The 13,372-nt window shown below is 44.8% G+C and overlaps 1 protein-coding gene across 1 annotated transcript in view; it reads left to right on the forward strand.

The window, feature by feature from the left end:
- Positions 1-457: 457 nt before the first annotated feature.
- The window catches only part of LOC120943645 (ubiquitin carboxyl-terminal hydrolase 22-A-like), a 105,505-nt gene continuing 92,590 nt past the window's right edge, over positions 458-13,372 (forward strand). Inside the window, 4 exon segments of the mRNA XM_040357050.1 lie at positions 458-542; positions 4,727-4,797; positions 10,278-10,558; positions 12,616-12,748. Coding sequence (XP_040212984.1) covers positions 10,439-10,558; positions 12,616-12,748 — 253 coding nt within the window. The 5' untranslated portion in view covers positions 458-542; positions 4,727-4,797; positions 10,278-10,438.

The raw sequence follows: 13,372 nt of genomic DNA on the forward strand, positions 1-13,372 counted from the left end.
CGTAGCCGGTACAGTGTGGGCAGAACCCGGCAGTAACACTTGCCCAGCGATAGACTGATTGTATTGCCAATCATTTTCCGCCCGTTTCACTCACTCGGGCGGAGGAACACGCCCCAACGAGTGACGTCTCTTCAAGCCAATCGCAAGCCCCGACAGGAACCCTCTCGCAATATTTGGGCGGGATCAGAGTTGTTGATTGGCAGTTCACGGGCCCAGTGAATGCGCAGAAAAGCGCGAACAGGCCGTAGTGGGCGGCGACCAGACTGAGTGGCAGAAGGCTGAGCCAATAGAGGTTTGATTTGCCTTGAAAGGCTCCGGGAGAAGGTCGGGCCTGCCTCGTCGTGTGGCGCGGCCGGCGGGAGAGGTGGGATTCCTGGTCTGCATCGCCTGGGGAGACGGAGATAGTCCTGGCAATAAGAGGGGGCCGCAAGAATCGCACCCAGCAACTTGTCGCTGCCAACTGCATGCCAACCGGGCCCGGAGTCGCCTTTTCCTCGTGCTCTACGCAGTGGCGTCAGGCGCTTTGTCTGCATCCCAGGCGGGTGAGGCGGAGACACGAGTAGGAAGGAGGAGGAGGAGGGAGTGGGGAGCGACCCCACAGGGTGGAGGTACGGGGCAGGTATGGCATTGTGTACATCACATAGTGGAGGGCAGCGCTCTACCTGGGTATCATGGCAGCTGGAGAGCTTTGTGTTTCCTCATAGACGGCATACCGCAGGGACTCTCTATAGGCAGCCGGGTCAAGCTGAGTCTTTCCTCTCACTTCAATGGGAGACAATGAGCCGGCCTCACATCCCGAGCCGTACCTTTGTCTGGGAGCAGACGCAGCGTCGGGATCCATCCAGTATTGCTCTTGTTTACCTTGTCTATGAGCCGGTCAGCCGGGTGTGTCTACCTGCGCAAAATGCCCGGCCTGGTATGCTCATCAATGTCCTATCTATGGATCCTCATTCCTCTGCACTCCATATCATGGGAATTGGATGTCCCGGTGTGTCATGTCCAGTAATGACAGCCGCTATGTTCGTCTTGGTGAAGCAGAACTGTACATGCAGGCATCTGCCATCAACTAGACCCAATCATGTTGTCGTGTGCCCAATCCCTGCCCATGAACCTGCAGGTTCTTCTCTTATTACATTGGTCCCCTGAGAGCAGATCATCGTGATGACTTTTTAGGGATGGAATAGATGTAACCCCACAAGTACAAGGAGTGTATACATCCTGATCATTATTAATGAGTATGCATCTGCTTTAAAGTGCTTCTAAAGCTTAGGTTTGTTATTCTAATACAAAAACAATCTTCACTTGCCTGCTCTGTGCAATGCTTTTGCACAGAGCAGCCCCAAACCTGGGGTCCCCCGCCAATGCTCAAAGCCCCCCCCCCCTCTTGTCCATGGTGCTCATTCCGGCTGCTGCGTCCATTGACATAGACACTGGGACACACAGCCCCCCACAGGATTTGTACGACAGCAGCAGGCTTGCACATCATTGGGTTGTTGCTCAGGTAAGAAATAGAGGGGGGGTGCTGCAGTTTTTTTTTTTTAGCCTTGCAGCGGAGGTCCATACAAAACAAACCTTTGCTTTTTGGAACCCCCCTCCTCCGGTGTCACATTTGGCACCTTTCGGGGGAGGGGGGTGCAGATACCTGTATAATACAGGTATTTGCACTCACTTCCAGGCATAGACCTCCCCAGAATCTGCAGGGGGTCTACGTCACCCCCCCCCCCCCCCCGCTGTCTTCTGGGAAACGCACAGGTCTGAGAAGAGAGCGGGGACCAGTGAACGCGCAGCGCGACATTTGCAGTAGGGAATCGGGAAATGAAGCCGCAACTCTTCACTTCAATTCCCTCACGGAGGATGCGGCTGAGAGCAGAGCGATTGTGTGGCTTGGGCTGCCAACATCGCGGGCACCCTGGACAGGTGAGTGTCCAATTATAAGTCAGCAGCTGCTACGTGTTTTTTTTCCCCCTACCTTAATGCATCCAGGTGAGAACACCTTGCAGTGTCTGCCCCCCCCCCGTTTTACCCACCTTGGCGCGATCCCGCGTTGCTCTCTCCACGGGTTCTCAGCTCTTCATTGAATAGATTGATAGCAGCGCAGCCATTGGCTTCTGCTGCTGTCAATCAAAACAATGGGGCGGGGCCAAGTCATACACTCGGCGTCTATGGACACTGACTGTATGACACGAGCGTGCCCACAAGGTAACCCCCTTGGGATAGAGCTTACCAGGGGGGTTATCTAATGGTGGATCGGGGCCACTCTGTGCAAAACGAACTGCACAGTGGAGGGAAGTATGACATGTTTAAAGAAAAATAAATAAAAAAATGGGAACCTTTTAATGCATTAAAGTGGTTAAGTCAGGTGTGTGTGTGTGTGTGTGTGTGTGTGTGTGTGTGTGTGTGTGTGTGTGTATGTGTATATATATCTATATCTATATCTATCTCTCAATACGTTAAGATAAAAAGCTTGTGTGCAGCGGCCCCCTTAATACTTGAGCCCCATCTGTCTAGCAATGTGCACAAGTGTCTCGGCCATCCAAGACTCTTCCTCCTGATTTGTATCCCATCTCCTGCTTGTGAAACCATTCCTTTGTGCTGTTTTCACAGCTTCTGGATGTTGCCCTGAGCAGCTACCTTCCAGTGCTAGTGTTAAGTGTTGTGCTGCTTGCCTACTACTACTAATCTCCAACACTCCTTCATTCACACAATGCCTTGCGTTGGGGCAAGCTTTTGACCCAGTTGTGGATTGCGCTGACTACTATATCCGATTTAAATGATATATTTTTTTTATCGTGCCAAAAAACATATGCATGTAAATATCCCATGCATCTTGTGGGGAATCACTACTAGTGCTCCCAATGCCTACTTTTTAATTAATATATTGTGCCAAACAATGTCAAAAGATCTTTTAAATCCCAATGTGCAATGTTCCCAAAAAAAGTGTGTAGATGGCAAAAACCTGTGCAATGTGCTCGGCTTCCTGATGATGCAAACGGACTGTGAAACGCGTAGAGGCTGCTGTTTTTTCCCTGCCACACGAGAACGATGGGTGAGGCACACGCCGACAGAACACACAGCGGCGTAATAGCCAACAGTACCCTCCCTGCATACATGGCTGGATCAGCTTGGTGCCGGCGTAATAGCACTGTAAAATGTGAGTTTGAGATCTGTTGTTTTTAACCTCCCCCCTTTTTTTATATATATATATATATATATATATATATATATATATATATATATATATATATATATATATATATATATATATATATATATATATATATATATATATATATATATATATTTATAGTGGTAACATGCTATACCATGATGGCTATTCATTTTTTCATGAGAAATATTAGAGCCAAACATTCCAAAATACTGTTGGGGGAAGCTGCTGGCGGATCTATTGCAATGGCGTGCTTATCCTGTAATGAACCAAAGGAGCACACTCTGGTGAGTGGCAATTTTTACTAGACGGTGGTGGCGAGCACTTTAAGGGTGGAAGTAGAAATGCTGAACCACGAAATAGGAATAGCAGCAAAAGTAGAGATCACTCGCTAAGGACATTTATGTATACTTGCTATTTCACACCAATGATTTATATCTGTCATATCAAATTTTCTTGCACTTTATGGATACAGTGGAACAGGCTGGAAGATGGCATATGCACGTATTACTGTTGGTCTATATAAGATTATTATCTGCATTTGCACCTTGCTGTTAAAAACTGAGAACATTGCACACGTTTTTGGCATTTTACAACTTGTTGACTGACACTTTTTTTTGGGAACATTGCAAATTGGGATTTAAAAGATCTTTTGACATTGTTTGGCACAATATATTGATTAAAAAGTAGGCATTGGGAGCACTAGTTGTAGGGATTCCCCACAAGAGGCATGGGATATTTACATGCATATACGTTTTTTGGCACGATAAAAAAATCATTATTTAAATCGGATATAGTAGTCAGCGCAATCCACAACTGGTTATATTACACTTATTCCACTCTAGGGTGGCATACATGATTGCAGCAGACTGAATCAATAGAGATCTGTGTTCTTTGCGCCGGTAGCATTTCTTTTGAACCAGCAGGCTTTTAATGCGTAGATACAATCTTCTGCATTCTTTCCTGCTTGTTCTTGATGTAGCGCAATTTTGGTATTTGCCAAGATGGATGAATGCTCACGCATGCACGGGTTGAGTTGAGAGGTATCTCAATATAGTGCGGTCTTACCCCCGAAGGGTCCCGAATCGCTTACGGGTGTGATGTCATCTCGGTCCATCCAATCAAAATGACCGAAGAATGGAATCTGGGAGTAGACCAGCCGATAAGGGCGTTCTGGGACACGGGATAGCTGGAGTGGAGGTAAGTATAGATTTGCCTTCAGCTTTAACTCCAAAAGAACAGCTAAATATACAGAACAAATAAAGCATATGTCCCTCCCCTAGCCTGTGATTGGCCAGTAAAATGTGAAGCAGTTCTAATGAGCTAATAACAAGAAAAAAAGCTGAGCAGAGAGCAAATTAACTGAACATCAGAATGCATTGTTTGGTTTCTTGTGCTGCTTCTCCCCTCTTATCCTGAGCTCTGCAGCATGAGAAATTGCAAGAGACCGATACCAGGAAAAATTATAGTACTTGCACTGTTTGCAGTTAAAAAAAATATATTGATTTAATGATATATTACAGAGCTGCATTAATTCTTTTGTCTTTTTATACCTAACAGCTTTGGTGTTTTTATATCCGCTTGAAGTTCGGGTCTCAAAAAAATAGGGACAAGGCCAAGTTTGCTACTGGGTAACATCCTGTTTTTACCAAATCTGGGAACTGAGGAGACCAGTTGGAGTTTTGGGAGAGGAATGTTATTTCATTTTTGCCTGATATAAGATTCTAAGTGATCAACATTCCTGGGTCGTCTGTCATATTTTACATTTCTAGATCCACCAATATTTTCATTTTGGTAAAAGGTCTGGACTGCAGGCAGGCCAGTTAAACACTTTTTTGCTATGAAGCCATACCGTTGCCGTAGATGCAGTATGTGGTGTACCGTACCATCAGAGATGCAGGCTTTTGAACTCGGCGCTGATAACAAGCTAAAGGTCCCTCTTTATTTCAGAGGATGCAGCACCCATGGTTGCCCACAATGTCAAATTGCAATTTGTCCGACCAGGAAACACTTTGCAACAGACCATTTAGGCTTTGGGCCAGAGAAAATGGCGACATTTGTGGATCATATTTAGATGGCTCTTCTTTGCATTAGAGAGCTTTAACTTGCAATTTTGGATGGCACTGCAAAGTGTTCACAGTGATTTCTTTTTTTTTGGAAGTATTCCTGAGCCCATGCAGTGATTATATATAATTTCTATCTATCTCTCATTGCGTTCTGAGGTAGATTTTACACAGCATCTAATTTTATTGGGGTTGTATAACCGCATGGAAGGACGTGAGTAAAAGATGCTGACTAGAGCAGGGATATGTGCTCATTAGTCTGCTGCTCATTCACTGTCCAGTCACAGACCTAGCTGTATTTAACGTAGAACTATGGGCAAAACCTTATCTTCTTTTTGGATAGATTAAGGGAAAGGTATAACCCCCTGGTCATCTTTATTTTATTTTTATTTCCCCCCCCCCCCGCTCCCCCAACCTGCATTACATTGTAACTTGGCATTGAAATGCATCTTTTTAAAGATGTGCTCCAGTCTCCCTAAAGAAAACACTGTAGCTGTTGACTTTTTTTTATATCTATATATCTATCTATCTATCTATCTATCTATCTCTATCCCTACTAATTTATAAAATCAAAAATGTAATGTTTGAAGGAAGACATTCTTTTTGTATGGCCAGCATATATTACAGTACTGCCTGAAAATCAGCTATATATATATATATATATATATAATATATATATATATATATTTCTTATTTAAATAAAAAAAAATTTGGTCTGGGTCTAATATTTACCAGACATCGCGGGTGCCCAGCACGCACATCAGCTCCAGGGACACACTGCAATGGCGCCTTAAAGAGCCAACGTATACCTACGGCGGTTTGCACAGCCTTGCCAAACTGCTGTAGTATAACTTTGGCGGTTGGTCAGCTAGCGGCTAACTAAATAATACACCACACTTTTTTTTAAGGTTATTATCCAGATGTTGGCAGAATAATCTGACAACTAATCGATGCAGCCATAGTTCTTTCCTTGCCTAGGTATTTACTCTGAGACCAAAAATATTTAATCTGCTTTCTACTAGCTAAGTGGTTTATACACCACTCAAAAAAATTAAAGGAACACTTTAAAAACATATCAGATCTCAAAGGGCAAAAATCTCATGCTGGAGATCTATACTGATATGGACTGGGTAATGTGTTAGGAATGAAAGGATGGCACATCATTTGATGGAAATGAAAATTATCCACCTACAGAGGGCCGAATTCAAAGACACCCCGAAACTCAAAGTGAAAACATTATGCAGCAAGCTAGTCAATTTTGCTGAAATTTAATTGCAACAACTCCAAATGGTCCTCGGTAGTTTGTATGGCCACCAAGTGCTTGTATGCATGCCTGACAACATCAGGGCATGCTCGTAATGAGACGGATGGTGTCCTGGGGTATTTCCTCCCAGATCTGGACCAGAGCATCACTGAGCTCCTGAACAGACTGAGGTGCAACCTGACGGCACCAGATGGACTGAAACATAATGTCCCAAAGGTCTTCTTTTGGATTTAGGTCAGGTGAGCGTGGGGGCCATTCAATGGTATCAATTTCTTCATCCTCCACTAACTGGCTACATGCTCTCACCACATGAGGCCAGGCATTGTCGTGCACCAGGAGGAACCCAGGACCGACTGCACCAGCGTAGGGTCTGACAATGGGTCCAAGGATTTCATCCCGATACCTAATGGCAGTCAGGGTGCCGTTGTGTAGCCTGTAGAGGTCAGTGCGTCCCTCCATAGATATGCCTCCCCAGACCATCACTGTCCCATCACCAAACCGGTCATTCTGAATGATGTTACAGGCAGCATAAAGTTCTCCGCGGCTTCTCCAGACCCTTTCATGTCTGTCGCATATGCTCAGAGTGAACCTGCTCTCATCTGTGAAAAGTATGGGGCACCAGTGGCAGACCTGCTAATTCTGGTGTTCAATGGAAAATGCCAATCAAGCTCCACAGTGTCCGGCAGTGAGCACAGAGCACACTAGAGGATGTCGGGCCCTCAGGCCACCCCCATGAAGTCTGTTTCTGATTGTTTGGTCAGACATTCACACCAGTGGCCTGCTGGAGGTCATTTTGTAGGGCTCTGGCAGTGCTCATCCTGTTCTCCTTGTACAAAGGAGCAGATACCGTTCCTGCTGATGGGTTAAGGACCTTCTACGGCTCTGTCCAGCTTTCCTAGAGTAACTGCCTCCTGTCTCCTGGAATCTCCTCCATGCTCTTGATACGCCATCCTGGAGGAGTTGGACTGCCTGTGCAACCTTTATAGGGTCCAAGTATCGCCTTGTGCTACCAGTAGTGACACTGACCCTAGCCAATTGCAAAACGAGTGAAAAACAGTCCAGAAAAGATGAGTAGGGGGGGGGGGGGGGTAAAATGTCAGACCCCTCCACCTGAGAAAAAATTCCTGTTTTGGAGGTCGTCTCATTGTTGCCCATCTAGTGCACCTGGTAATCGGTTTCAGCTGCTTTGCTGTTAATTGAAATTAAAGGGGTGTTCCAGCCTTTTTTTAAGTTTAAGTCAGCAGCTCCAAAAAGTGTAGCTGCTGGCTTTTAATAAACAGACACTTGCCTGCTCCACGGTTCCAGTGACGCGCCGGCCGGGGCTACGCTCCTCTCTGGCCGGCATCTTCATTCCTAGTGTGGGCACCCGGCAGTGACCGCTTTCGGCTTCACGGCTGGGCACCCACTGTGCATGCGCGAGCGGCGCGGCCCCTCGGCGGAAGGAGGACAGGAATTACCACTATGCGTCGCCTATGGAGATTTTTAGTGTTAGGTTTTTTTTTTTTTTTTTAGCTATTCCACGAGCTAGCGCAATTTTGAAGCATGACATGTTGGGTATCCATTTACTCAGTGTAACATTATCTTTCACAATATATAAAATTGCAGAATTCAAGCTAATGGGGTGTGCCGTACCGTCTTTGGCCTGAGGTGCGGGGGCGCAGGAGCCGTTCGGAAATACTCCAGTTTCCGAGGTCAGCCGAGCTGAAGAGGAGAGCCGCGGGGCGGTATAGCCTGCTGTAAGAACTTACATTTTCTCCGCTCTGCTCGTTCACACAGCCCTGCCTCCTCCTGACCCTGCACCTGTGATAAACACATCCCAGCATTGGACCCGCATTCTGTCTATCTATCACAGGTGCTGGATTAGGACGAGGAGGGGCTGTGTGAACGAGCAGAGCGGAGGAAATGTACGTTTTTAACAGCGGGCTATACAGCTCTGCGATCCGCGGCTCTCCTCTTCCTCCGTGTTCCCTGCCATCAGGAGGATCGCTGGGAGAACAGCTCCTGACCCCGCCCACCGCAGTGCTCGCCCCCCCCACTCCCAGGCAGCCCAGCTCCTCGCCAGACCATTTTTCACTCACAAAATTTGAGAAAACATTTTTTTTTCTGCTTTGGCCCTACTTTTTACAAATATATAGGTTTGTTCACATTTATTGCAGAAAGCACATTCCGCTGGGTTTGGCACACCTTGACCTCCATTTTATTATCTGTCCCCTTGTGAATTTACCTCTACTTAAAGTGGAGTTTTCATCCCAAATTTTTTTTTTCATTATCGTGTTCATTAGACCTAAAAAAAAAAATAAAAAAAATTTTTTTTTACTCATCTGGAAATGCCTGTTGCTATGCAGTCCCACAAAATCTGCCTTTCGAATCACCTAGGATCCTGACATCTCCCTCTAATGCTCCTGGGAAATTTCATCATTTCCCAGGATGCAGTGCGCTACCGAATTATCACTCCCCATCCAAGACTTCCAGGAAGTAAGTGCTTGTGGGCTTCACAATGCCCACAAGCAAAATGTCAACGGTATGGACATAGTTTATAAAACTATCTTTTTGAATAACAATGCGGAGCGGCGGTGGATTGTAAAATAGTAAGTGACCGGATTTATATTATAAAAACGCATGATGAAAGGACATCCATTTAAAAAAATGCTAATTGTGGTTGGAACACCGCTTTAATAATGTAAATCGTTTTTTTTGTGGTTATAGAAATCGTCCTGTGACTGACTGGTCACATGGCTTGGCTCTTCCAGATTTTATTTTCACTTTCATTCATTTTGTATTATGCTGCACCAACTTCAGACTCCTGAAGAGCGCAATGTACCTTATTTTTTTATTTTTTTTTTTCTCTCCAAAAGCACACTGCTGTGCTTTTTTTGCAGTGGTACGGCAATTTAATCAGTTACTTGATCAGCATCTGCACCTGCTGGGCTCTGAGGAAAGTGGCTGCGTCTGCATCCCCTTTAAAAGTGATTTCCCTTTGGGAGTTTCTCACCAAAATCTGACTCTCATCTTAGTCCAGACTTCTGAGAAAATAAGTAAGCCAATCGCACAAGCCGGAAATTAAATTTCTAGGAGGCATTCTCTATACAATCTGTGTACCAAATGCCTCTAGGTCGCCATATGGCATTGCATCTTCCAGTAAATTACAGTGCAGATTTAGAAGGAAAGGTCATTTTTAATACCGTTTAATTACAATATGACTTGAGTCGTAATTGTATACGCTATATAACGTTTATTATATATATTTTTTTTCTGTCTGGCACAGTGCTCTTCAAATTTCAGCCTGGGGGCCAGCTGCGGCCTGTTGCTTGTTTTCCATCTGCTCCTCGGGGCACCATTTCGTCCACTGATACCAGTATTGGGGCATAATTCCCCTCCACTGATCTCGATGAGGGCACAATTCCTCTCAATGATCCCAACTATGGGGCATAATTCCTGCCACTGACATCAGCGTTCCAACTTCACATTGTGTTAATTTTTTTTTTTTTTTTTTAAGACTGTTTGTGTGTGTGTGTGTGTGTGTGTGTGTGTGTGTTTTGTTGTATTTTATTGTATTTTATAAAGTTGGTTGGCCAAGCAGTGTGGTCTTACTTGGACAGGTTCTGCACTTTTTCCTGCTGTCAGTACCTGAAGTAAGCCTAAAGGTGGAAAACCCCCACATTGTTCTATACAATTTTTAGGCATAGAGACAGCCTCAGATTCAAAAATAGCTGATTTATATTAACTATGAAAAACTTGAAATCTATGTACGTTTTCTGATTTTTATTTTTCTATTTGTTTACAGGACACCAGATCATCGATGTCCTAATTGTAGACTACTTGGAAAAGCTTGGAAAAACTGCTAAAGGAGGAGGGCGGGGCATTAAGCCCTGTCCTCCTCCTACTCAAAATACTATCCCTTGTGTCTTCGGACCCCCACCCTCAGAAATTGCATGTAGGTTTGTCATGAGTCCGTCCGGCTGCTCCCATGTGAACAGCTATAAAGTGGACAATTGGAAGCAAAATCTGCGTGCAATCTACCAGTGCTTTGTGTGGAGTGGGACACCAGAAACCCGGAAAAGAAAGGTAAGCTTTCTTGGGCAAACCGCGTTGGTTTCCTCTTCCCTCGGTAATTTATCACACTGAATGCTAATAATTCACTTTAAGCTCTGTTTATCGGGTCTGCTTCCCTGTAAGTCTTTGCTGCCCTGGACTGTCATACACTTTTGGGATTGCTGTAGTAGGTTTATTAAGATTAAGTTAACAGGGCAGTCCTTTCATATAGTGCAAGGTGATAAGTGTTTTTTTTTTTTTTTTTATATTGAAGTCTACCTGGGGAAATAATTAATTTCCTTTTTTTATGGTAATCCTATTAGGATCCCTCTCCATCTGTAAAGTGTGTGTTCTCCTTTGAAAAATTGGATACAAAGGAGGATAACTAAAAAAATTCAGGGAGACTTGCAATAAAACATCATATTGCTCACTTTTTTTGGTGTAGCACAGCCTTTCTCAACCTTTTTAGCATTAAGGAATTCTTAAAATAACTTAAGTCTTGAACACCTCCTGATAGTAGGAAGATGGCCTTTTAACCTTGGTGAGTGGAAAGAATATTCACCTTACGGATGTCCAAAGATCATTGGTATTGTTCATATTTTTTTGCTCAAAACCCAAAATACTTTGCTCCAGAAACCCCTGGGTTTCTTGACTGTCTACTCCTCAACACCTGTTGACTCCCTAAGGCTGCTTTTACACTGGGGCGTTGCTAAAGCGGTGTTTTACTGTCATTTTTGCAGAGGTATTTCGGCTGCTAGCGGGGCGCTTTCAAGCCCCGCTAGCAGCTGAAAAAGCATCAAAACGTCACTGGCACTTTAACCACGGTGCCCATTCATTTCAATGGGCAAGAGCCATGGAGGAATGGTGTACACACACTGCTCCTTCACCGCTCCAAAGATGCTGCTTGCAGGACATTTTTAACGTCCTGCCATCACACCGCGGCTTTTTCAGGGTGCTTTGTAGGCGCTATTTTTAGCACTGTATCGCCTGCAAAGCGTCGCAGTGTGAAAGGGGTCTAAATGCAGCACCATGTCGTGTACAATGCACGCGATTGCAGGGAGGTTGTAGCACTGCCGCATTCATCTGGGGGTATACTTGTTGCAGTCACAGCATGTGTACAACCTCTCCAGCTGAAGAGGGAGTGTTTGGGGATAATAATGTGGCTGAATTTCATAGCTTTACAGTTGGCTTTACAAGGGGGGGCCCCCCAACCGCATGAGTGAACAAGCCCCTGGCTCACATCTTCGCTGCCTGTAGGGCAGCCCATTCATTTGGGGACTTTTCCCTGCAGTCCACTGATCATCCCTTCCTGATCCATTTAGAATTAATGGTACTGAACAGTGCATTTGTTTGGGTGTCCGGATTCCTTACACACAGTAGTGTGAACCAAGCCTTCGACTGGGGTGCCTTGAGCCTGAAAATACTTTGGAAAAGTTTGAAACCCTTTTTCTTCACTACAAAAAGGGTTCTGGTATAGACTTTTGATCCCTGAAGAATGTTTTACTTTCTGCCTGTGTAATGTTCCTAAGTGAGGGCTTAAAGTGGCTGTAAAGTTAAAATATACTTTTATTTTTATTTTTTCCTTCATGCATTCAGCCCCCCAATACTTTCCTGAGCCTAGCTCTATCCCACAGCATTGCAGGAGTATCGGCTGTCCGGGAATCCCTCCTCATTGGCTGAGGCAATAGCGTGGCGCTATTGGTTCCTGTTGCGGTCAAAGTCTGTTCTCCAATGAGGAGAAAGGGGGCTGGGCTATGACTGTCTGTATGGGGACACAAATCTGTGGCTCGGGTGCCCCATAGCAACCTGTTTGCTGCAGGGGCACTCAACGGGAGGGAGGGGCCAGAGGGTCCCTAGAAGAGGATCTGGGCTGCTCTGTGCAAAATCATTTCACAGGGCAGGTAAGTATAACTTTGTTTTAAATAATAATAAAAATGTAATGTTTTGACTTGCTGAAGTTGGGCTTTAAGTGTATTTAAGTCATAGTAGTATTAAAATGGGTTCTTTGTGACGGTTTTGGACTATGTGCGTACCAGTTGACACTAAATTCCAGGTGTTGTCTTTTCTTTTTTTTTTTTTTTCTTTTGCAGGCTAAGTCGTGCATCTGTCATATGTGTGGTGCTCACCTGAACAGACTTCACTCTTGCCTGTATTGTGTGTTCTTTGGTTGTTTTACAAAGAAACACATTCACGAACACGCAAAGCTTAAAAGACACAATCTTGGTAAGTTATTTCATGAACAAAGTTGTTGCTGTTATTCTACAGCGAATTCTAAGCAGATGCAGCTGCAGTAGAAGCATGACATGTGTCAAGTAATATGATGTGCACTTAAAGGGGCTGTAAAGGTACACATTTTTTTTTTTTTTTTCTTCCTAAATGGCTTCCTTTACCTCAGTGCAGTCCTCCTCACTTACCTCATCCTTCCATTTTGATTTTAAATGTCCTTATTTCTTCTGAGAAATCCTCACTTCCTGTTCTTCTGTCTGTAACTCCACACAGTAATGCAAGGCTTTTTCCCTGGTGTGGAGTGTCGTGCTCTCCCCCTCCCTTAGACTACAGGAGAGTCAGGACCCTCTCTACGTTGCAGATAGAGGAAGGAGCTGTGTGTTAGTGGGCGTCCTGACTCTCCTGTAGTCCTAGGGAGGGGGTGAACATGACACTCCACGCCAGGGAGAAAACCTTGCATTACTGTGTGGAGTTACAGACAGAAGAACAGGAAGTGAGGATTTCTCAGAAGAAATAAGGACATTTAAAAGCAAAATCCAAGGATGTGGCAAGGAGGACTGCACAAAGGTAAAGGAAGCTATTTAGGGGAAAAAAAATTGTACCGTTTACAACCTCTTAAAA

This window comes from Rana temporaria, chromosome 6, assembly GCF_905171775.1.
Source record: "Rana temporaria chromosome 6, aRanTem1.1, whole genome shotgun sequence".
In the NCBI taxonomy this organism is placed as follows: Eukaryota; Metazoa; Chordata; class Amphibia; order Anura; family Ranidae; genus Rana; species Rana temporaria.